This window comes from Mytilus californianus, unplaced genomic scaffold (genome assembly GCF_021869535.1).
Source record: "Mytilus californianus isolate M0D057914Y unplaced genomic scaffold, xbMytCali1.0.p SCAF_2, whole genome shotgun sequence".
Classification (NCBI taxonomy): Eukaryota; Metazoa; Mollusca; class Bivalvia; order Mytilida; family Mytilidae; genus Mytilus; species Mytilus californianus.
Window position 1 is genome coordinate 1344174 of NW_026262668.1, and position 25174 is coordinate 1369347.

At 33.0% G+C, this 25174-nt stretch overlaps 1 protein-coding gene across 2 annotated transcripts in view; it reads left to right on the top strand.

Moving 5' to 3' along the window:
* The first annotated feature begins 3987 nt into the window (after window positions 1-3987).
* Window positions 3988-25174, top strand: part of LOC127729045 (F-box only protein 38-like) — a 41464-nt gene continuing 20277 nt past the window's right edge. For both annotated transcript variants that reach the window (XM_052236667.1, XM_052236668.1), the window contains exons 1-6: window positions 3988-4069; window positions 10932-11870; window positions 14494-14638; window positions 15403-15533; window positions 18163-18336; window positions 20101-20254. In XM_052236667.1, coding sequence (XP_052092627.1) covers window positions 10943-11870; window positions 14494-14638; window positions 15403-15533; window positions 18163-18336; window positions 20101-20254 — 1532 coding nt within the window. In that variant the 5' untranslated portion in view covers window positions 3988-4069; window positions 10932-10942. The remainder of the gene's footprint in view (window positions 4070-10931; window positions 11871-14493; window positions 14639-15402; window positions 15534-18162; window positions 18337-20100; window positions 20255-25174) is intronic.

Consider the following 25174-nt stretch of genomic DNA (forward strand, 5'->3'; position numbering starts at 1 on the left):
TATGGGTCCGAAAAGTGGGTTATCGGGATATGATTGAGTGGTTAGAATGTTTTTCTGCGGACTGTTTTTGTGTGAGCAGGTTTACATTCTTTATATTTACATGTAAAGAACATTACACATCGTAATGTTGGTTTATTTGTTGTCGTGAACATGAAATAATTGCTTCCGTGCTGACGTTAAGCCGCGAGTCACCCATATCGAACGAAAGCATTAATAATAGATCATTGTTTACGCTTTTAGTTCGCTGTCAGGTCTAGGTATGGATGTGTAAACCTAGGTTGGTTACGAGTGATGGCTGTCTACTTGGGTGAACTGGGAGGGTTGGGGATAACTACAGTTTATTTATGCTAGGAAAATTCTGGGCATTTTTGTGAGTTTGAAAGAAATCTGGTTGGCATTGGTCTTTCGGATCTGCAATGGTCTTGAAAGCAGAATTCGGGTAGCCTTTTTGTCCGAATGTCAGATTTCGGGTACGTGTTTTGTAAATCTATGCAAATTCCCTTTTTTCACATGTTTGTAAATGTCTAAGTAAAATTTTCTTGGATTTATGTCAAGTTGAATTCGGATAATTTAGGGTATGATCTGTTTATTTTCTTATTACTTAAGGGTCTCTTAAATTAAATATGCAAATGCTGGATAATTTCTGATCTTTTTAGTGAATCAATCGGATTATTTCGCGTCGGGTTTTACAATTTCAATCAATTAAGGATTTGAGTACGCCATGGATGCTATCTTCAGTGAGATCAACTTCTCCGCTATGCACGCGATAATAAGCAGAAATTGCTAAAATTATTCTTAAAAATAAAGCCCATTGAAGTGGAATTTATTTTGGGTTTAAATCTCCTTTCCTCCGCCGAGTGTACGTACACTTAGTAATCTTACTGTATGTAGCTATAGTACAGTCTGCTGGTGAAGAAAAGTGCGGTTTAGGAACATTTGAGTAGCCCTTATCAACATTTTGTAACCATTTAACTGCATACTTTTCTTTGCTCTTAAAAGAATGGTTACATTTCAATGAAATTTCATGTTGCGTTTCTGTCATATATGATATACAGCATTTAGCAACGTGTCGACCACACTAACATACTTTTCAGTGATATTTTTCAATAAGGCAATAACGAGCAGGTCATCTATACACATTTGAAGACCGTACTTTGACCTATAATGGTTTACTTTTATAAATTTTGACTTGGATGGAGAGTTGTCTCATTGGCACTCATATTACATCTTCTTATATCTATATATTCCATAGATGATACAACCTCGGAGTTAAGCAAGATAGTAACTTTATAAGTGGTTTGGGGGGGGGGGGGCACGGACTGCTAAATACGAATATAACTTTGTAGAGGAGATAAATGCACCAGATAAGTTTTATGAGAATTCTTCAGGTCAGAATACAACAATTATGTAAACATACGTGATACGTGATATGCACCTTTATCATATACTTGTAGAAAATAATGGTATAATTGTACCCCTTGATAAAAGTAACTTATACATATATTTATTCAATAAATTGGTAGAATTGTCTTAATCGTGTGATATGACTTTTGTTATCAACTGCTTCCGGTATATATCAACTGTTTCCGGTTTATATCAACTGCTTCCGGTTATTATCGCATGCGGCTTTCTTTAACGTAATCGCAAAGCATTTCGACGTCATTCTGCAAATTCCGGAAAATAAACCTCAGTGATACATTTAAGTGAAAAACATAGCTAAGTAGAATAACAGAAGGAATATAAGAAAACAGAAAAATATATTATTGAAAAACGCAAAACAAATAATACAATAAATGAATTTTATAAAGTTTAAAAAAAGTTTTCATGTCTGTATGGCTTCTTCCGAAGTATATGATAAAAAGAACACAAAATGTCATTTTTCATATCAGATCCCTTATCAGCCCATGGTCAAAATCATCCCTCGAGGCTGTCGGCTCTCGGGCTGATATCATGACCTAGGGCTGATAATTAGTCTGATATGAAAAATGCCATGTTATAATCTATATTTATCATATACTTGTAGAAAATAATGGTATAATTGTACCCCTTGATAAAAATAACTTATACATATTTTTATTCAATAAATTGGTAGAATTGTCTTAACCGTGTGATATGACTTTTAATTGTTATCAACTGCTTCCGGTATATATCAACTGTTTCCGGTTTATATCAATTTTAAAACTGCTTCCGGTTATTATCGCATGCCTTTCTTTAACGTAATCGCAAAGCATTTCGACGTCATTCTGCAAATTCCGGAAAATAAACCTCAGTGGTACATTTAAGTGAATAACATAGCTAAGTAGAATAACAAAAGGAATATTAGGAAACAGAAAAATATATTATTGAAAAAACGCAAAACAAATAATACTGTGACAATAAATGAATTTTATAAAGTTTAATAAAAGTTTTCATGTCTGTATGGCTTCTGCCGAAATATATGATAAAAAGAACATAACATGTCATTTTTCATATCAGACCCCTTATCAGCCCATGGTCAAAATCATCCCTCGAGCCTGCCAGTGTCGGCTCTCGGGCTGATATCATGACCTAGGGCTGATAAGGGGTCTGATATGAAAAATGCCATGTTATAATCTATATTTATAAATATATGTACGTTTCGCGGATATATTTGTTATGCAATGCTTTTTGAACTTTTTTCGTATTTCCTTTCTATTTGTATTACCTTTTTAACATTTGTACGGATATTTCACTGTGTTCTAGCAATGTGCAATTTAATATGCATGTCCTATACTTTAATTCTCAATATTTTTGGGGTGAAATCATAGATTTTTTATAAGGTCAAATTCAATTATTTATTTTCATTCTGTGTTTAATTTGGGTGCAACAGTACGTGAAGGTAAATTCCTGGGTGGAAGGGCAAAAAGGAGGGGGGATTATAAGTGGCACGATCAGATCTATTTATGTCCCAGGCAAATCCGCAAATGATAAAAAAAAAATCCCCAACGTTTAGCCCAAAACTATTACAGAGACATATATGTCTCTGACTATTAATTTTCAATAATATTAGGATTGAAGTAGTTTGCTTTAAAATCTTTCAAGCCACTCTAATTTAATGAAGGTTATTTCTCAATCACGGGGAACGGTGGGGTCGATCTAAACATGGGATTTTGGGTACTGCAGTTCAGCTGGGAAAACACCCTTTCATAAATTAAAACCTTGAGGAAAAATCACGACACCTAATATATTTCTGATGACAAAATCGTGACCCATTCATAGTTTTCTCAGTAATCACATATTATACAATATGAATAAGAGGGTGTGGTATGAGTGCTAATGAGACAACTCTCCATCCAAGTACAAGTTTTGATATCTAAATTTGAATAAAAACGATAAAACAGCATTTAAACAAACATTTATTATAATTCGGAGGATGAAAATTACTAACCCATTGATATTTGACCTCAGTGAAATTTAGTGTATGCCATTAATACAATTTAAATATATAAAGGGGACCCATTCCAGCGGCACGTCTGTGTATACCTTCATTTAGTCATAGAACCCCGAATCTAGATGGAGACCCACGTGCGTGTCCTCATTAACCCAGTTCTGAAATATAGTCCCATTTATAATATTTATCTCAGGTGTACCACCTTTTTTTTTTCTTTCTAGGGTAAAATTTACCGTTAAAACTTTAATCATTCAACACGACGTGTGAAAACTTAACACTTAGGCAGTATAAAGCACCGGAAAAAAAAACTTTCGCCCCTCTGTCGGTTTCATTTGATTTGTTGCAACTAAAACAATGAAATTCAGATGCATGCAAACTTTGCAAACTTTGCAACACACAATCATATTGTATTTGTATTTGTATTGTATTATAAGCCATTTGACAGAGATTTAAGTTAAAATTATAAAATAAATATTTATTTCGTTTCATAAATGTTTCTTCTTGTCGCTTCTTGACGCTTCTTGTCGCTAATTATTGAGACCGTCGTTTACAAGTATGTTCCGTATTTGTTGTGTATTTTAGTACTTTGTGGAAATCATCAAAACAGAAAATCAACCACCCAGGGTCTAGAGTTCTTTCTTTATGTTTATAGCACAAAATGTGAGCACAACAGCTGAATCTAGCAATTGAATCCCCTCTTCTCATTTCCCAGTTACAGGGAGAAAACTTAATAGGGTTTAGATACCTATTAAACTTAACCCTTTTAATAGTTGAGTTTAATGAATAATGTTATAAACATGTTGAGATCACACTCACAGGAACTAAGTCTTGTGTCTATCCAATGGAAGGTCGGCTTGTCATATAGAACTTATAATATATATGGATAGTCGACCTTACAATTGATAAAAGCAATTGTCTGTGTTGGAGATAAAAAATTTCATAAATTGTTAAGTGCAGCAGTGGAATCATGGTAATCCCTTTTAAGGTTCATCAGAAGAAAATGGTGTATTCCAAATAATTAGGACGTCATGAAAGGCTATTTCATTTTCTTGCTTTGACACTTTACGTCGTAGTAAGGCGTCAAAGCAAAAAAAAAAAAACAGCCTTTCAAGACATCATAATTATTTCATGTATTTGGACTAAAAAATGATGATGCTACAATAAGAGAACAATAATGATATAAAATGGCTTTTTGCATAAACTTAACAGGTTAAAATTGAACCATGGCTGGTGGAGGGTTTGGCACCAGCAGACTTGTTTAACCCGACTCATTCTATATGTGCCTGTCCCAATTAAGTCAGGAGCCTGTAGTTCAGTTGGAATCCGAGGCCGTTCGCCTTGACTCACTTTCATCCTAGTACCTTTTCGCTCTAATACCTTTGTACCTTGGGTCCATTCGCCCTGATTTTTATTTTTTTTTATTGTTGTATAATGTTTATCATGTTTATTATTTGAACAGAGTATGTTAAAGTTTGTTGAAAAATTCCCCTGTATTGCTGCAACCAAATAATTATTTTCCTTTGATTTGCATAGTAGAATACTGGAATACAATGTATTTATCTTTATTGATATTTGTTAACAATTTTAATAATTCTAGTCATGAAGTCAATTTATGCAATATAATAATAAATGAACTTATAAATCCTTTTTACATGTTTTATGTTTTACAAAATGTACAATTCGTACATCATTGTGTTTACTCATTCCAAGCTGGGAACAGTATATCTAACAGTCAATATATATGTTCCTGTTCCAAGCTGACTATGCATGACTAGTTTATCAAAACGAAATGTTGATTTTATTATTAATCCATCAAAGACAGTTATTACAACAATCAGTGAAAATTATAATTATGAACAATTATAATGCTAAAAATCACACCATTAGTTTTAAATATTTTTATGTGTCATAAATTTCAAGAATTTATATACCATTTATATATATATCTGAATAAGTTTATTAACCTTTAATACCCTTAATATTAATATTTTTTAATAAAAGTAGGGAGAACTTTTAGGTGTGAATTACACGATTTTGACCCCTTGTCACGATTGCACGATCATGATTGTGTAAAAAGCTCTAAAACATTATTTTGAACTTTTCCTAAGGGAGACAACCCTGATCAGCCAATCAACAACGTTGTTTCTCCTGATCTTTGGGCATTGCAAATTGCAAACCTGCTAAATTTTGAACTTGTTTGGAACATTTGAGTTGTATTTCACTGTCTGTTAGCTGCGAAAACGTAGCTCTTAAGGTCCTTTTGATGATTTTGATATTTGTGGACCATAGAAAAAAAAAATCAAAGGACATTAGAGCTACGTTTTCGCAGCTAACTGTCTGTATGTCAGAATTGTAAAAATCGTGATCATGGCAGATGAATTTTCATCTGCAAGAAGGTTCTTACACAGCTTAAGAAGAAAATCATGATTGATTGACAAAATTCAATGATGTAGTACTACCATAAACATATAATGCATAGTAGCTAATGGACAGGGGCGGATCCAGAACCTTGATGCCTGGGGGGGCACCATGAAACCAAAATTAAATATTTATTTAGAGATGTATATATATGCGAGTGTGGGTGGATCATCCTTTCTGTAGCTCTCAATCTTTTATTTTTTTACCATTTCACTCTACTCTTTATTCTTCTGCCAATTGGTCTCTATTATATTTGTCCTAAACATGCATGAAATATATGCCACTGGACATTAAGCAACCAAGAATCAATCAATCTATTCTTTATATTTCATCACTTCTATATTCTGTTATTTATATTTGTTGTCCAATTATTCTCTTTTCTGTAAACCCTATTCATACTCTCATAAATGGTTACCCATTCATAGCCTCATACATGATAATTGAAACAGGAAAAATATACCGTCATACATATATTATACTGTGTGTTTGGACTCATAGATAAGTATATTAGTCCCAGATTATGTGATAAGGAAGTATGTCTTATAAAAATACAATAGCATTTTATTAATGATTATATATCGATAATAACATTCTTGACACTAAACATTTACTTGTACATATTTGTTTAAAACACAGATTTTAGTTAGTAATTTCTTTCCTGATCAGAAGATTTCCGGCGCAGAGATCATATCTGTTCCGTTCAATACTTCGTAACACTACACTCAATATGACCTCATATTATGTGCAGTATTGCGGAGCATGTATGGAACGGATATGAACTCTGCGCCGGAGATTGATTGAAAACTACATGTGTTACAAACACCACAATGATTCTGATCAGAAAACCGGATCTCAAAAGTGCTTTCTAATATCAAAATACATGAATATGATATTTACAAACATTACTACCAATGCCATCACTGTTTGGGGAAAATGTAAAACTTTTTGGGAGGAATTTTAGTTAGTAATTTCTTTCCTGATCAGAAGATTTCACTTCTTAATCGATCTGAATCTGTGATATTGTATTAAAAACCAATAAAAATGTATTCCAATCAACATGTACATGTAGTTAACATCAAATCTTTTGAAAAGAGACATTACACACAGGTGTCAATATTTGCACACCCACCGATAAGTTGTCATAAATCACGCATGTTGAAACGCATGTTATTTAATGGCCAATTAAGAAGTCAAATCAAGCTGTGATTAATTTCCGATCCAAATAAGTAGATTCAGTAGCAATAAAATTATGTTAAAAACATTTTTGGTGACCTGGACTAGCATGACTAGGGGGAAGAAGAAAAGATTATAAGCTCATCATCATATACCATATATAAAGCTCATCATCATATACCATATATAAAGCTCATCATCATATACCATATATAAAAATATATGACACTTTTTCTAGAGCACAAAACAGCTGTCGCAAAAACACAGCAAACATTTTTAACCTTTGAAATTGTTGTAACGCACTAAAACCCCCCCATGGAGATTTTCAAAAGTTGGCAGGTATATAGCCAGTGATATTGTTTGCCTCAAATTACAGCCGAAATTCGGCTTTTTCCCCTAGAGAAAATTCCCAATTACTAAAAAAAAAATGGCTTAAAATTCCTCCCAAAAAGTTTTACATTTTCCCCAAACAGTGATGGCATTGGTAGTAATGTTTTCTCAATTATAAAGATGTTTCAATTTTTTAAGGTTGGGGCCTTTATTATATGGTATGGGTTTTTATACGCCCGTTTACAGGACGTATTATGGTATACCGTTGTCCGTCTGTCAGTCCGTCTGTCCGTCTGTCTGTCCGTCTGTCCGTCCGTCTGTCCGTCTGTCTGTCCGTCTGTCCGTCCGTCGTCAACATGTCGGACATTAACTCAAAAACGCTTTAACCAATTTGCATAAAACTTTGGTGAATTGTTTATATCTATTGACGTGAGCTCCCTTTCGTTTTTTATAAATTTTAGATTTTACATTTCCGAGTTATGGGGTTTTATTCATTAAAAAAAGGGGGATTTTCCAGTTTTCGGACAATAACTCGAGAATGCTTTCACCAACTTGCAAGAAATTGTGGTAAATTGTTTATATCTATTGACATGAGCTCCCTTTTGATTTTTATATATTTTAGATTTTACATTTCCGAGTTACAGGGTTTTATTCATAAAAAAAAGGGGGATTTTCCAGTTTTCAGACAAAAAATCAACAATGCTTTCAGCAGTTCTTATGAAACTTTGGTGAATTGTTTATATCTATTGATGTAAGCTCCGTTTAGAATTTTATAAATTTTACATTTTACATTTCTGAGTTATGGGGTTTTATTCATTAAAAAAGGGGGGATTTTCCAGTTTTTGGACAATAACTCAAAAATGCTGTCAGAAATTCTCATGAAACTATTTGAATTATTTATATCTATTGATGTAAGCTCCTTTTACATTTTCATAAATTTTTAATATGACATTGAGAATTAATTGAACTTTAATTGTTTATAGTCTGACAACAGATTTACTAAGTATAGCGCAACAGCACAGTGTATTGCACAACAGCAAGAAATCTTTAATTGAATATAAATTCAATTCATATAACCAGTTTAAAGTTCTTTGACTACATTTATTCAGAAACCTATAATATTTTAAGTATTTAATACAATCCAAATTCAGACCTGTATCAAGCTTGAATATTGTGTCCATTTTTGTCCCAACTGTTCAGGGTTGGACCTTTGCGGGCGTATCCAGCTGCGCTCAGCGAAGCAGTTTATTCTCATTGTTGAAGGCTGTACAGGTGCCTATAATTGCTTACATCCGCTTCATTTGAACTTTGGTGGATAGCTGTCTCATTGGCAATCATACCACATCTTTTTTTTTTTTATCAAATATCATCTGGATAAAAGTGATGGCCTTCAAAAATTTGATTTTAGGATTTTGGCGAGTAAAGATTTTTCTAGTGACAACTTTTTTTTAGGCCAGCACAGCTGCTGTTGTTTTATTTATTGCAATCCCTTCAATTAACATCTCTTATTCCTACCATGCATCTTATCCCCATTACCCAGGGTCAGCTAACCAATTACTTTTGATTTGATTGATTGATTGTTGTTTCACACCACTTTCAGCACTTTTGTGCTGTTTCGTAGCACTCAGTTTTTATTGGTGGAGGAAGCCGGAGTGCACAGAGAGAACCACGACCTTTGGTAGGAAAACTGACAATCCTAGTCAATTAAGATTGGCTTTTAATTTGAACTTCTTTACATGTATCGTACATAATGATTTTTTAACTTGATCCTAAGATAGAATTTGTCTGTCAACAATAACATGAGGTGTTCATTTATATATGTCCAAATAAGACCCAAAGACAGTACAGGACCTTGGTACAGTACGTTGTTTAAAGGTCACTGTTGACTTTGTCAAGCGCTGATAAGTTGTGGAAATAAAGATCAGAGCCTCAACTAATCCGAAACAGTTATTAATCTCTTTTAACATGTTTAACTGAGCAAGCAGCTATCAGAATTTTACTTTTTCTGTGCATCTGAGATGCAAAACTTAATACATTTTCTATCAAAATAAAAACATAAACATTGCAAAAGCAAATAATCCAAATTATCTTTGAGTTAGAACTAGAATGCTGAATATAAGCAATATATAGCCTACCCCTTACATGCCCAAAGATCATCCATCATCTTGCTATAAGATATCTTATCTTACTGATACACATGAACTAAGAATCTTTATCATGTTGATAAGTTTGGCTGTTTTTGTTATTGAATGAAAGAAAATTTAATTTGAAGACCATAAGTAAATGTTTTAGATTAAATTTTAAAATGGTCTTGTGAATGTTACTTGACATGCTTGATACATATACATATACATGTGCATAATACTGTTTCATTTTATAATTCAAAAGTGCCAAAAAGATGCCCTCATCATAATATATCCTATCCACATTTTTGACTTCTTTTAATTTTACATCATGAACATACTGACTTGACATCTATTTAGCAATGTTTAAACTTCTAAGACTTTGATATTTGGTTTAAATGTCATGCAATTTACCACCAAATTAAAGTGAATTATATGCTCTGGAAGGTGTAGTATAAATGGTGGAATTTTTTATATTGGTCTACTATGGTTACTGATATCATGGTAAAAAAGCTTTATGAACATCATGAACATAGTAGAAAACTCCTTTCTGGTTTTTCATTCTTTTTCTTGATTTTTCATAAAACATCATAAAGTAGCATACTATTGTATTGATTTCTTACAAATTTGTATTTGAGGAGTGTATGATTTTCTGCAAATTTCTATATCTGATATCATAACCATCAAGTAACCTTCAGGAGCTTATCAGGTAGCAAGTGCCCATAATATATTTATATGTAATAGAAAATTTAAAGTACTGGTATAGCTTTTCTATTGTATGTTAAAATTGTACTGGCACGACTTGCATAAAATATTGTACTTTCAATGGTATAGGAAATTTCTTGCAGATTGTACTGGTATCATGTGGTATTGTACTTTGTTACAAAATTGCATTGTACTGGTGGTATACATATGTTCTTTGGTCATTGTTGGTATTGTACTGTTGTTGTACATTGGTATTCTACTATTTTTTTTACTTTTGTATTGTACTGAAGTTGCACTTTGGTATTGTTCTGGCATAGTAAGTAAGTAAGCAAGTAAATTTTGTGAAGAGTCGGTCATGATATGTACCAATTAACACAGTAAACATGAGCATTGTACTTTGGAATTGTGGTGTTGTTGTACATCAGATTGTTTGGGAATTGTACTAATAAAGTACTCTGATATTGATCGTTGGTATTGTGTTGTTGTATTTTGGAATTGTACTAATAAAGTACGTTGGTACTGTACTGGACCTGTAGTTTTTAATTGTAATGTTTTTGTACTTTAGTATTGTATTTTGGTGTTGTAAATTGTTGTTCTTTGGAATTGTACTGATGTTGTACTTTGGTATGTAACTCTTGTACTTTGATATGGAACTCATGTTGTTCTTTGGTATGAAACTCATGTTGTACTTTGGTATGGAAATCATGTTGTACTTTGGTATGGAACTCATGTTGTACTTTGGTATTGTACTGGTTTTGTACTTTATATTACAGAATTAAAGACAATGAAACCAAGGAAGAAACAAAGAATTAGAAAGAAAGACAAGATAAAAGATACAATTGATGTTCCAACAGAAAAGGAAAAAGATATTGAGAACGATGAAGTTAATAAATCAGGAATAACTTCCAAAATTGTTGAGAAACAGATTTCCTCTCAACCAAATGAAAATATTAAGCATGCAGACCAGGATTATGTGTCTACCCTGTCTTTGGAGGTTTTATGTAATATCATGAGATACCTCCACCTACGTGATTTTCTCAAACTCGATCATCTGAGTAGAAAACTCCACAATGCTGTTACTATGCATCTGCGGGTAAAAAAGAACTTAGATTTTTCTGAAGGGGAGTTGATAAGTTGGATGAGTGATCGCTTGTCTGATTCTTCCCTCCTTCATTTGTTTAAGCGTTGTCTTGACCTGCAATACATTTATGGATTCCATCCGCCATATCTCTCAAAAAGACGGCAGCGTGGAACAAAGAAGCTGAGTATACCTGGTATTATTGAATCATTGTCAGTATTAACTCAACTGAAAGGTGTAGAAGTCTCGGACACACTTGTATTAGGAACTTTATTCACTTATTTTGCACATGTTGAGGTTCTTGGAACATTTCGTAACAGAGACGGATGTTTCCCCATTGATGATTTCAATGTTCTACGCATTCCTGAAAATCCCATGATAACATCTATGCATTTAATAGGGATAGTTATTCCCAAGTTGCCAGCATTGATACATTTGAAACATTTACAGTTACGATATGTACATTTCATTAATCCACAACCATTTAAAGACTTTGCAGTACCAAGCTTAAAGAGTTTTGTTATGGCTAACTGTGCAGGACCTACAAATGTCCTGAAGTATGTTCCACTGATAGCTGGACTGGCAGCTGCAAGGAGCTTACAGAGGATGGAACTAATCAGAGTTCCTTTTCTGGGTAAGTTCATTCAAGATACAAAATTAGTTACTGCTGAAGCTTTTTTTTTTTTTTTTTTTTTAGTTACCAACTTTCTTGTAACAGGTCAGTTCAAAGTCTACGAAGACAATAAGACAATTTTAAACAGAGACCAAATGACATAAAAATAATAAACTGTAGGTCACAGTATGGCCTTCAGCAATGAGCAAAGCACATACCACATAGCAAGTTATAATGGGCCCCAATATAACAAATGTAAAAAAATTGAAACAAAAAAACTAAAGGCTTGAAAACTAACAGCCTGAATTTTATTTTGGAGGAGAAATGGGCAAAAGTCTGTTATAGTTCCCCACTGCTCTCATTTGGCTGTGAATAGAACTTGTAGGTAAAATCTAGATCTTGTCTTTCTGATCATTTTTATACGATTGTAAAAAATTTGGTTCATATAATGCTATCATGTCATTCATTGACATTGTTGTCGTCGTTGTCCAAAGACACATTTGGTTTCCGGACAATAACTTTAGTTTAAGTGAATGGATATCTATGAAATTTTACCAGAAGGTTCAATACCACAATAGGAAGGTTGGGATTGATTTTGGGGGTTATGGTACCAACAGTTTAGGAATAAGGGGCCAAAAACAAGCATGTTTGTAGTTTCCGGACAATAACTTGTTTTTAAGTGTATATATGGATCTCACAAGGTTCCATACCACAAAGGGAAGGCTGGGATTGAGTTTGGGGGTAATTGCCCCAAACATTTAGAAATTAGAGATAAAAAAGGGGACAAAGACAATCATTTTTCTAGTTTCAAGACAATAACTTGTGTTAAAGTTTATGGAACTCTCTCTCTGAAATTGTACTTTTAGGGGGGGGGGGGGGATTTTTTTCAAATTTTTTTGGGGTTTCATAATTTTTTTCTTCAAAATTTTTGAAATTTGAAATTTATTTGAAAAAAAAAAAAAATTGTGGAGGGGGGTATTTTTTTTGGGGGGGGGTTTCATTTTTTTTTTTCTTCCAAGATTTTTCAAAATTTCTAATTTTTAAAATAAAAAAAGGTGGGGGGACAAATGGATTTTTTTTTTCATAATTATTTGGGTTTTTTTCTCTAAAATTTTTCATTTTTACATTGATTATTTCTGATTTACATATAAAAGCAACACATACTGATATGGCAGGAGATTCACACCAAACAGGGTGTGAAAATTGTTATATATAGCAGATTAACTAAGTAATGTGCAACAGCACAGTATTGCACAATAGCACAGAATTGTGCAATAGCACAGTATTGCGCAATATCACAGTATTGTGCAGTAGCAAGAAATAAATACAAATCTTTTAACCAATTTCAATGGGATTAATTTAAAGTCTTTAATTTTTGGGGGTGTAACCTTGTATTACTATTTTGGATCTTGGGCCCCATTTTTAAATTGGTCTACATTGAGGTCCAAAGGATCCAAAATTAAAGTTTGTTTGATTGTAACTGAATTATTGCGGCTCTATGATATGCTGAATCTTATTGTGAACTTAGATTTTTTATTTTGGGCCCTGTTTTCAAGTTAGTCCATATTAAGGGTTGAAGGGTCCAAAATTAAACTTTGTTTGATTTCAACTAAAATTAAATTTTTGGTGTTTTTCTTTTATATGCTGAATCTAACCATGTTGTTAAATTTTGGATATCAGACCATACTAGGTAAATTAAATGTTCCATTTTAAATTTTTAAGATCTTTAACCACATTTATTTTGTGCCAGAAACCTATATTATGTCAAAAATTTGATCACAATCCAAATTCAGACAGTATCAGGCTTGAATATTGTGTCCAAACTTGCCCCAACTGTTCATGGTTCGACCTCTGCAGTCGTATCCGACTGCGCTCGGCGAAGCATTTTATAGCTTATTTAAGTTTCTATATATTATCATTATATGATTATAATTTTGAAGATATGAGGCAAAAACGCAAAAAATTGGTAAAAATAGTCATCAAAGGGCAATAACTCTAATAAGGAGTCAACTGATGATTTCCACCATTAGACTAATTTGTAGAACTTGTCTTGCTGATCATCTTTGCAATTTTAAGCATCTCTCTATCTCTTTATTATAGTTTTCAACATACTAGGCAAAAATGTAAACCAAGATATATACCCTAAGGAAATTTCGGTTAAAGTTTGCAAGTATTTTGCCAAGTAGTTTCAGAGGAGAAGAGTTTTTAAAAAGTCATAGACCCACAAAAAAATGTAAAAAATTATGTTTCAAGGAGAAAATTCTTGAAATAGTTTACAATGACGATGGCGACAGAAGACAACAGACGATGACGATGGCGACAGAAGACAACAGACGATGACGGACGCAAAGTGATGGCACAAGCTCACATGGCCCTTTTGGCCAGGTGAGCTAAAATGGTACAAGTCTTCACAGATTGTAACTCTCAAGACTTGTACCATTTTTTTTTGTACAATGCTGATCACTCATACATGTCTAACCTTCTGACTTTTTTCATAAAAATATAAGAAAAATATTGCTAAGCCATACTGGTTAGTTATTTTACAGAAGAAAATGTTTCTAAATAAAGTACATGCATGAAATTGGAACTGCTTATTGAAATGATAGTTTTAATTATTTTTGTTTCTATTTTTTCCTCATTTCAGGTGGACTATTACACCATGTTATACATGATGGGGGAGCAAGTTTGAGGGGTCATAGATTTAAGAACATGCAGACCATGAAGTTTGGAGCTTGTAAACATGTTATTGGTATGGATATAGGCTTCCTGGCTATAGCATCTGCAGAAAGGTATGTTGGCTGTACATATGGATCTGCATGGAGAGGATTACTGGTACATAGAATTTAACGATTGACTGATTGTTTGTTATTTGCTTATTGTCTGTCAGTCTGTGGCAAATTTGTCATGAATATTTAGGATGACATACAGTATTTAAGGAATAATCATTAACTTTTAAAGTGTATTGTTAAAATTGCAATCTGGTATAGAATCTTTTGGTGAAATAGTTTAAAGAACTTTCAATATATGTCAATTTAAATTTGTGTGCAATATTTTACAGCCTGAATTAATTACACTAAACAGGGTTGTAAGGCTAGTGGCTATTGGAGCAGACTGTTATTGAATTTTTGAAAGTCTCCGATAGAATGGTAATATAAAAAGTATAAGTTGTCAACATTTTTTACAATGTAGAATGATATGATTATAAAATTAAGTCCAACAAACATTCAAACTTATATCATATTAAAAAAAAAGTACAAGCCATGTTCCCTTGTTCAGTTTAATCCATTTTCACTTGTTTACTGATTAAAGGATACATTAATTTAAAAGAATAAGGTACAAAAAGGATTACTTTTATCAAAAAATATTTTAGTAGATAGATTTTAGAATAAGAGCAGCATAATATAATGTAAATATAACAGTACTTGACATAAATCTGGAATGGAACAGGGTAGATACTTAAATGTTGGATGAATAACCTATATATTTTTTATTTCTTTTCTTGTTTTAATTGTAATGTTTTTTCAAGATATTATTTTTTACAATCCATCAACAGTTTAGAGGAGATGTATCTTCAGCCATCCCTGACAAAGGACAGTCTTTTCATAGCTTTGAAGACAGCATTTGTACAATTTCCAGTATTTGACAGACTTTACCTTGGCTACACTGAACCTTTCCAGGAATCAGGTAAATTAAAATAACTAATATTAAGTGCATACCAGTGTAAATAGTTTAAACAAGCCTGTAGTTCTGTGGTGGTCGTTGGTTCATGTCTGTTATATTTGTTTTTTCATAAATTGTTTTGTTATGAATTAGGCCATTAGTTTTTATACAACTGCAAAAAATTTGCGTTTGTATGTCGTCGTTGTCGTCCGAAGACATTTGGTTTCCGGACAATAACTTTAGTATAAGTGAATGGATCTCTATGAAATTTAAGCACAAGGTTCAATAGCACAAAAGGAAGGTTGGGATTGATTTTGGAGGTTATAGTCCCAACTGTTTAGGAATTTAGGGGTCAAAAAAGGCATTTTTTATACGACAGCAAAAATTTTGCGGTCGTATATTGGTATCACGTCGTCGTCTTAGTCGTCCGAAGACACATTGGTTTCCAGACAATAACTTTTGTTTAAGTGTATGGATTTCTATGAAATTTTACCATAAGGTTTATGATCACAAAAGGAAGGTTGAGATTGATTTTGGGGGTTATGGTCCTAACAGTACAGGAATTAGGGGCCAAAATGGGGCCCAAATAATACTTTTCTAGTTCCCAGACAATAACTTGTGAAATGGTGTATGTATCTCTCTAAAATTATACCACAAGTTACCATATCACATAGGGATGGTAGGAATTTGCTTTGGGGGGGGGGGGGGGGGTAATGGCTCAAACTGTTTAGGAATTAGGGGCAAAAAAGGGGGAAAACAAGGGTTTCCAGGTTAATGGACAATTACTTAAGTACAAACATAATTTTAAAGCAGTGCAAGGGAGGTAATTCAAACACATATTGTCAAATTACCTCCCTTACACTGCTTGTAAATTATTTGTAAAGAAATGTATTGTCTTTAGGTGATTAGCTGTCAATTTATTTTTAGAAGTTACTTTTTTAAAAATGTTTAATAAAGGTAATTTAATTATAGCCATGATTAAGTATGTGAAGGAATTTTATTTTAACTATTTAATGTTGCTGATGGAGGCTTTTTTAATTTTAGGCATGATTATGATGTCATTTTTTATTTTAAAAATTATTTAATTTCAGCCATGATTATGTATGTACACTGCACAGGTCGTTTTAAACAAAACATCAGGTCCCAAGATCCCCTGCCAATCAATACACTTAGAATGTCGTATTTGACCATGTTGGAGCCACAAATATTGTACGGAACACTTTTGGTCCTAGGAACAGTAAAGAACTAGTTTAATTAGGTTGTTAATATATGGTTTTGATTACTTCATGATGTAATGATTGCCTTCTATGTTGCAAATCTGTGACACATGATAATAATCAGAAATCAGTCTTTACAGTTAGTTAAAAGATTTACTGTGTTTATTTTCTTCTATGTAAATGGACCAATCAAGACCTGGTAATTGAAGGACTAGACTGTTTAACAAGTTGCCATGTACATTTTTTTCAGGTAGCTGGACTAATCAAGATCTGGTAATTGAAGGACTAGATAGTGTAACAAGTTGCCATGTACATTTTTTTCAGATATATGTAACTGGACCAATCAAGACCTGGTAATTGAAGGACTAGATAGTGTAACAAGTTGCCATGTACATTTTTTTTCAGGTAACTGGACCAATCAAGACCTGGTAATTGAAGGACTAGATAGTGTAACAAGTTGCCATTTCCATTTTTACAGGTAACTGGACCAATCAAGACCTGGTAATTGAAGGACTCGATAGTGTAACAAGTTGCCATTTCCATTTTTATAGGTAACTGGACCAATCAAGACCTGGTAATTAAAGGACTAGTGAGTGTAACAAGTTGCCATGTACATTTTTTTCAGGTAACTGGACCAATCAAGACCTGGTTATTGGGGGACTAGAGAGTGTAACAAGTTGCCATGTACATTTTTTTCAGGTAACTGGACCAATCAAGACCTGGTAATTGAAGGACCAGACAGTGTAAAAAGTTGCCATGTACATTTTTTTCAGGTAACTGGACCAATCAAGACCTGGTAATTGAAGGACTAGATAGTGTAACAAGTTACCATGTACATTTTTTTAGGTAACTGGACCAATCAAGACCTGGTAATTGAGGGACTAGACAGTGTAAAAAGTTGCCATGTACATTTTTTTTCAGGTAACTGGACCAATCAAGACCTGGTAATTGAAGGACTAGATAGTGTAACAAGTTGCCATTTCCATTTTTACAGGTAACTGGACCAATCAAGACCTGGTAATTGAAGGACTAGATAGTGTAACAAGTTGCCATTTCCATTTTTATAGGTAACTGGACCAATCAAGACCTGGTAATTGAAGGACTAGAGAGTGTAACAAGTTGCCATGTACATTTTTTTCAGGTAACTGGACCAATCAAGACCTGGTTATTGGGGGACTAGAGAGTGTAACAAGTTGCCATGTACATTTTTTTCAGGTAACTGGACCAATCAAGACCTGGTAATTGAAGGACCAGACAGTGTAAAAAGTTGCCATGTACATTTTTTTCAGGTAACTGGACCAATCAAGACCTGGTAATTGAAGGACTAGATAGTGTAACAAGTTGCCATGTACATTTTTTTAGGTAACTGGACCAATCAAGACCTGGTAATTGAGGGACTAGACAGTGTAAAAAGTTGCCATGTACATTTTTTTCAGGTAACTGGACCAATCAAGACCTGGTTATTGAGGGACTGGACAGTGTAACAGAATCCCCCTCTACTATAACAGATGTTGGAATGAAGGCTGTAGGGGAGTGTTTTCCTACACTTAGATATTTAGAACTTTACAACAGCCCACACATACATAAACCAACTGATTGGTTTTCACCAGGTTAGAAATCATTAACAATTTTTCTATGTGATTTAGATAGTGAATATTGGTTGATATTTGTTAAGGGCCTCATCTGGGATTAATTTAAGACAATTCTGTGGCAATTTAAATTTTTAGGTAAGGGATACATGCACAATGGTGTTTTTTGAAATGAGAAAATATTATGTGTATTTCTTGGAGATTGGAGAGAAATGATTTTTTCTGAAAATTATTTAAAGATAACAAGAGGATATTTAGTTTGTATATATATATATATATATATATATATATATATATATATATATATATATAGTGTCTAAAAAAAGCAACAATCAACATTCAATCTATCTAGGCATAGTTCAGTTTGAAAATAAACTGATGCAGTTACTAATGAGTGTTTTAAAGATAGTTGTTATATTTTATATATTCATGCAATATTTCAAATAATTGTTTTAATTTGATAATTGTAATGTACAATAAGCTGCAAAAATTTCTTTACATCATCCGATTTTTACCTGGATGGCTGCATGAGCCTGATGAAGCTAATTTGTTTAGTGAAATATTTGCACAAATATATGAAATATAACCACTATTTTTATAACACTCATTAGTGTGTTAAAGTTACATTCTTAGGCATTTATATATATATATATATATTTATCTTACCTCCTATAGATTTCTATAGAGAAATCTATAGATTTATAGAGATATGATTGGTTAAAGGACTACATGTGGTGACTATGTATATTTGATATAGGGTGTCCTAAAAAATATAGGGTTAGCAACCATACATGGTTAGTTACCATATGGAGTTAGTAAGGAGTTACTTCCCTTTCAAAACAAAAATGATGCCACAACCCTTCATAAAAACAACACGGTGTTGAGGAAAAATCTGAAAGGATTCAACAGACGAAGAAATTGATGATGAAAGGTTGAAATAAGTTCATAAAACATAATTAAAGCTAACAAGTTGTTATTGTTGGCATAACTGGGTTACTTCCCTTTCAAAACAAAAAAAGAAATCTGAAAGGATTCAACAGGCGAAGTAATTATAATACATGTAATGAACGATTGAAATTAATTAAGAAAACAAATTTAAAGCTAAAAAGTTGCTATTGTTGGCATTTGTTTTCTGTAAAGACAAATGGAAGTAGGATCTTAATACGAAGTATTGAAGACTTGATCTCTTTGATAGGCCGCTAGTCAAAATACCACATGTGAAGATAGTCGGTAAGATAAATTCGTTACACAGTGTACTAGTGACCTAATACGATATATATGGGGTCAGTAAATTCCATATGGGGATTCGAGCTTCGCTCTCACCCCATATGGAATTTACTGACCCCATATATATCGTATTAGGTCACTAACACACCATGTAACTAATAATATATCTATAAGTCTGAAAATTAAAACCAACAGTGTTAGAAGTAGATTTTTATGCTGACAAATTTTTGTCCCTCAAATATATTGAGAAGTTATATTTCAAATATGAGTTGTATTCTGGTAACCTACTTTTGTCCCTATTACTGTCATTGGAATTGAAAATGAAAGTTTTCTGCTCATAGTTCTGCCATCTTGTAAGGATATTATTTGAAAAATTGGTTTTTGTGAGAAGACTAAATGCCAGTAACATCAGAAGTTTGTTCCAGATGGCATTTTTATACTAAATAACAACCTTTTGACTGAGAAAATTTCAGAAATAGGAATTCATGTAAGCATATATAAGAGACATTGAGCTGATAATATAAAAAAAAACTACATTACAATTTTGTTATAATGTAGATGCTAATGCCTGGGATTGTCTACGTGAGCTGGTATTAAGAAGATGTCATTCTATCAAGTTAGAAGAATTTTGTGCATTTATACCTTCACTCCCAGTGATAGAGGCCATTCACTTAGAACTGATGTTTAGGGAACCCCCTAAAGGATGCTCTAGGTAAGATCTGGTGTTTAGAGAACCCCCTAAAAGTGCTCTAGGTAAGAACTAATGTTAAGTGAACCCCTAAAAGATGCTCTAGTTAGAACTGATGTTTAGGGAACCCCCTAAATGATGCTTTAGGAAATAAGTCATGTTTAGGGAATCCCCTTTATGATGCTCTATTATATAAGTAAGAACTAATTTTTAAGGAACCCCCTAAAAGATGCTATAGGTAAGAAGTCATGTTTAGGGAATCCCCTAAATGATGCTCTTGGTAAGAACTGATGTTTAATGAACCCCTAAAGGATGATCTAGTTAAGATCTGGTATTAAGCGAAACCCCCTAAAGGATTCTCTAGGAAATAAGTCCAGTTTAGGGAATCCCCTTTATGATGCTCTAGGTAAGAACTAATTTTTAGAGGAACCCCCTAAATGATGCTATAGGTAAGATTTGGCGTTTAGGAAATCCCCTAAAGGATGTTCTAGGTAGAACTGATGTTTAGGGAACCCCCTAAAGGATTCTCTAGCAAATAAGTCATGTTTAGGGCAGGGCTTCCAAAATTATTTTTAGCCAGCCGGACATTTTATATATTATCCCGATTTGAATCCCTTAAGACTAAATAAACAAAAGGCAATTATGGTAATCAGTTGCCGAGTTGGCCATCCCAATGATTGATATTTTAAAAAAAAACGATATTAAACTTTCTAAAGTTTCTTTGATTCAAATTCGAAGTTCTGACGTAAACAGTTAAATTGGCAGTGCATCATCCGAAGTGTGCAACATCAGCGTACTTATATCTGCCTTAGACTCTTTATTTGTGCAAAATAACGTTGTCAAAAACTTTACTTTCGTTTTTAAATCTGAAACCGGATGTTATCTTGACAATGGTAAAACATGGACCAGAGACGGATACGTAAATTCCGTGTACGTTTGCAAAGCATGAATGAGTGTAAGTAGCTCATTCTACGTTATTTCTTCAAGAAAATATTCGAAATAAACGTGAGATAAAGGTATCAATGACAATTTAAGCATTTTTTTAAGAAATTAGGATGCATAATTAAATTTCACACCTGCGCACATGCACATGCGCACAAGTGTACTAGTTCATACAGAGACATGTCTCTGGTTCAAACAACGTGGTTATGACGATTTTTCATTTTCACCTCTTTAATTTTTTCATCAAATCTTATTTATAAATGTATTTCTGATAATTTAAATCTTTTTGACTAAATTAATTAGATGCAAACCGGTGAAATGTAAGAAAATAACTTTGAATAGACCGATCAATGTCCATCAATGTCCGGTTCAAAATAGTTTACCTGTCACCTGAACAGGTAAATTTCAACTGTTCGACAACTAATTAGCCTTGATTAAAATGAGAAGATATTAAAGTAGGGGTTGTTTTGATAGTACTTAATGATCATGTCACTTTTATGACCGGAAATGTGTGGCTGTTAAAGGCAAAAGGTTGGGTCAAAAAGATCGTGAATTATGTTAAAATGACCGTCTCTTAAGAAAGCCTTGAAATCTAAAAAGTAGATGACCATTTCGTGCTTTGCCCAGCCGGACTTTTACCGGACATTATACAAATGTCCGGAATATATGACCTTTTTGGAAGCCTTGGTTTAGGGAATCCCCTTAAGAATGTTCTAGGTAAGAACTAATTTTTAGGGAACCCTGTAAAGGATGCTCTATGTAAGAAGTCATGCAAAGGGAACCCCCTAACGGATGCTCTAGGTAAGAACTTATGTTAAGTTGACTCCTAAAGGATGCTCTAGGTAGAACTAATGTTAAGTGAACTCCTAAAGGATACTCTAGGTAGAATTTATGTTTAAGAAATCCCCTAAAGGATTCTCTAGGAAATAAGTCATGTATAGGGAATCCTCTTAAGGATGCTCTAGGTAAGAACTAAATTTCAGGGAACCCCCTAAAGGATGTCTAGGTAAGTAGTCGTGTTAAGGGGAATCCTCTAAATGATGCTCTAGGTAAGAACTGATGTCAAGTGAACCTCTAAAGGATGCTCTTGGTAGAACTGATGTTTAGGGAACCCCCAAAAGGATGCTCTAGGTAGAACTGATGTTTAAGAAACCCCCTAAAGGATTCTCTAGGAAATAAGTTGTTTAGGGAAGCCCTTAAGGATGCTCTAGGTAAGAACTAATTTTAAGGGAACCCCTTAAAGGATGCTCTAGGTAAGAAGTCATGTTTAGGGAATCCCCAAAAGGATGCTCTATAAAGACCTGGGTATGAAGCCAATGGGAATTAAGGGAAAAGTTTATGCTGTGTTAACCAAATGCAAGGATACACCATGGGAAAAAATAATAAAATCTTACCACAATTATATCACTCTGACCTATACTTTTGGCTAAAGTGATTTTGATTCAATTTCATGTCCAACTTCTGACCTCAAATCATATAACTTGATGTGAGGAAATATTCTGTGTTTATCAAAATATGGACACTATTCAGTAACTTCAGTTCAATTTTATTTTTCCAATACATTTTAAATTGAAAATATGTCATAAGATATTTTGGTGTTTCTAATAACAAAATTAGCCTAAAAAGCCCTTTTTGCACCTTAAATTTATTGAACTTTCATAGCAGTTTTAATAATTATATTAGAACCAACATAGACAAGTTGTGGGATAAGGTGACACTTGTTTTGATGGATTAACTTTATGATAATGAAATTTACTTACAATTAGAGTCAAATACAGCATTGGTCAGCTTCACCCCAATCTATTTTTATACGACTTCATAAAGATGGATAACCTTTATAACAGCGAATTTTTACAGACTATTCGAGATAAATACAGTATTGGTCAGCTTCATCCCAATCTATTTTTATACGTCTTCATAAAGATGGATAACCTTTATTATAGTGAATTTTTACAGACTATTCGAGTAAAATACAGTATTGGTCAGCTTCAACACGATCTTTTTTATACATCTTCACAAAAGTTCTAAATGCTTAGGTGTATCATGATTGATTGGTAATTGCTTTATGTTGCATCAGAAGAAAAAGGCTATATTGCAGCAAGTTGTTTATCAAGATGTACGTCTATACGGTTTACATTAACATTATATCCTCATTCTGCTTTGGCAATTTGTTTTGGGGTTATGATATGTCCATTTATGAGAGTGGGACTAAACTTTAATGCAGGTTTTTAAGATATGCATTTAAACACATATGAAAATAAGGAGATGTGGTATGATGGCTGATGAGACAACTATTGCCAAGAGACTAAAGTAGAAGGATGCAAACAACTACAGGTCACTACAGTCTTCAACAATGAGCAAAACCTATACCATATAGTAAACTATAAAAGGCCTTAGCAATGCAAAAAGTGAAACAAATCAAAAGAGAAAATGAATGGCCTGATTTATACCCCAAAAAAAATATAAACAAAAAATTATTATGACATGACAGCAACCAACAACAACCACTGGATTACATACATCTAAAGAATGCACCTACATATGTGGGTAACAAAGATATCAACTAAAGGTCATATATATATCCATACACTGGATTACATACATGTAAAGAATGTACCTACATATGTGGGTAATAAAGATATCAACTAAAGGTCATATATATATCCATACACTGGATTACATACATGTAAAGAATGTACCTACATATGTGGGTAATAAAGATACCAACTAAAGGTCATATATATATCCATACACTGGATTACATACGTGAAAAGAATGTACCTACATATGTGGGTAATAAAGATATCAACTAAAGGTCATATATATATCCATACACTGGATTACATACGTGTAAAGAATGTACCTACATATGTGGGTAATAAAGATATCAACTAAAGGTCATATATATATCCATACACTGGATTACATACGTGTAAAGAATGTACCTACATATGTGGGTAATAAAGATATCAACTAAAGGTCATATATATATCCATACACTGGATTACATACCTGTAAAGAATGTACCTACATATGTGGGTAACAAAGATATCAACTAAAGGTCATATATATATCCATACACTGGATTACATACGTGTAAAGGATGTACCTACATATGTGGGTAAAAAAGATATCAACTAAAGGTCATATATATATATCCATACACTGGATTACATACATGTAAAGAATGTACCTACATATGTGGGTAACAAAGATATCTACTAAAGGTCATACATATATCCATACACTGGATTACATACATGTAAAGAATGAACCTACATATGTGGATAACAAAGATATCAACTAAAGGTCATAATATATCCATACACTGGATTACATACATGTAAAGAATGTACCTACATAAGTATGTGGGTAACAAAGATATCAACTAAAGGTCATATATATATCCATACACTGGATTACATACATGTAAAGAATGTACCTACATATGTGGGTAACAAAGATATCAACTAAAGGTCATATATATATCTATACACTGGATTACATACGTGTAAAGAATGTACTTACATATGTGGGTAACAAAGATATCAACTAAAGGTCATATATATATCCATAAACTGGATTACATACATGTAAAGAATATACCTACATATGTGGGTAATAAAGATATCAACTAAAGGTCATATATATATCCATACACTGGATTACATACATGTAAAGAATGTACCTACATATGTGGGTAACAAAGATATCAACTAAAGGTCATATATATATCCATACACTGGATAACATACATGTAAAGAATGTACCTACATATGTGGGTAACAAAGATATCAACTAAAGGTCATATATATATCCATACACTGGATTACATACATGTAAAGAATGTACCTACATATGTGGGTAACAAAGATATCAACTAAAGGTCATACATATATCCATACACTGGATTACATACATGTAAAGAATGTACCTACATATGTGGGTAACAAAGATATCAACTAAAGGTCATATATATATCCATACACTGGATTACATACA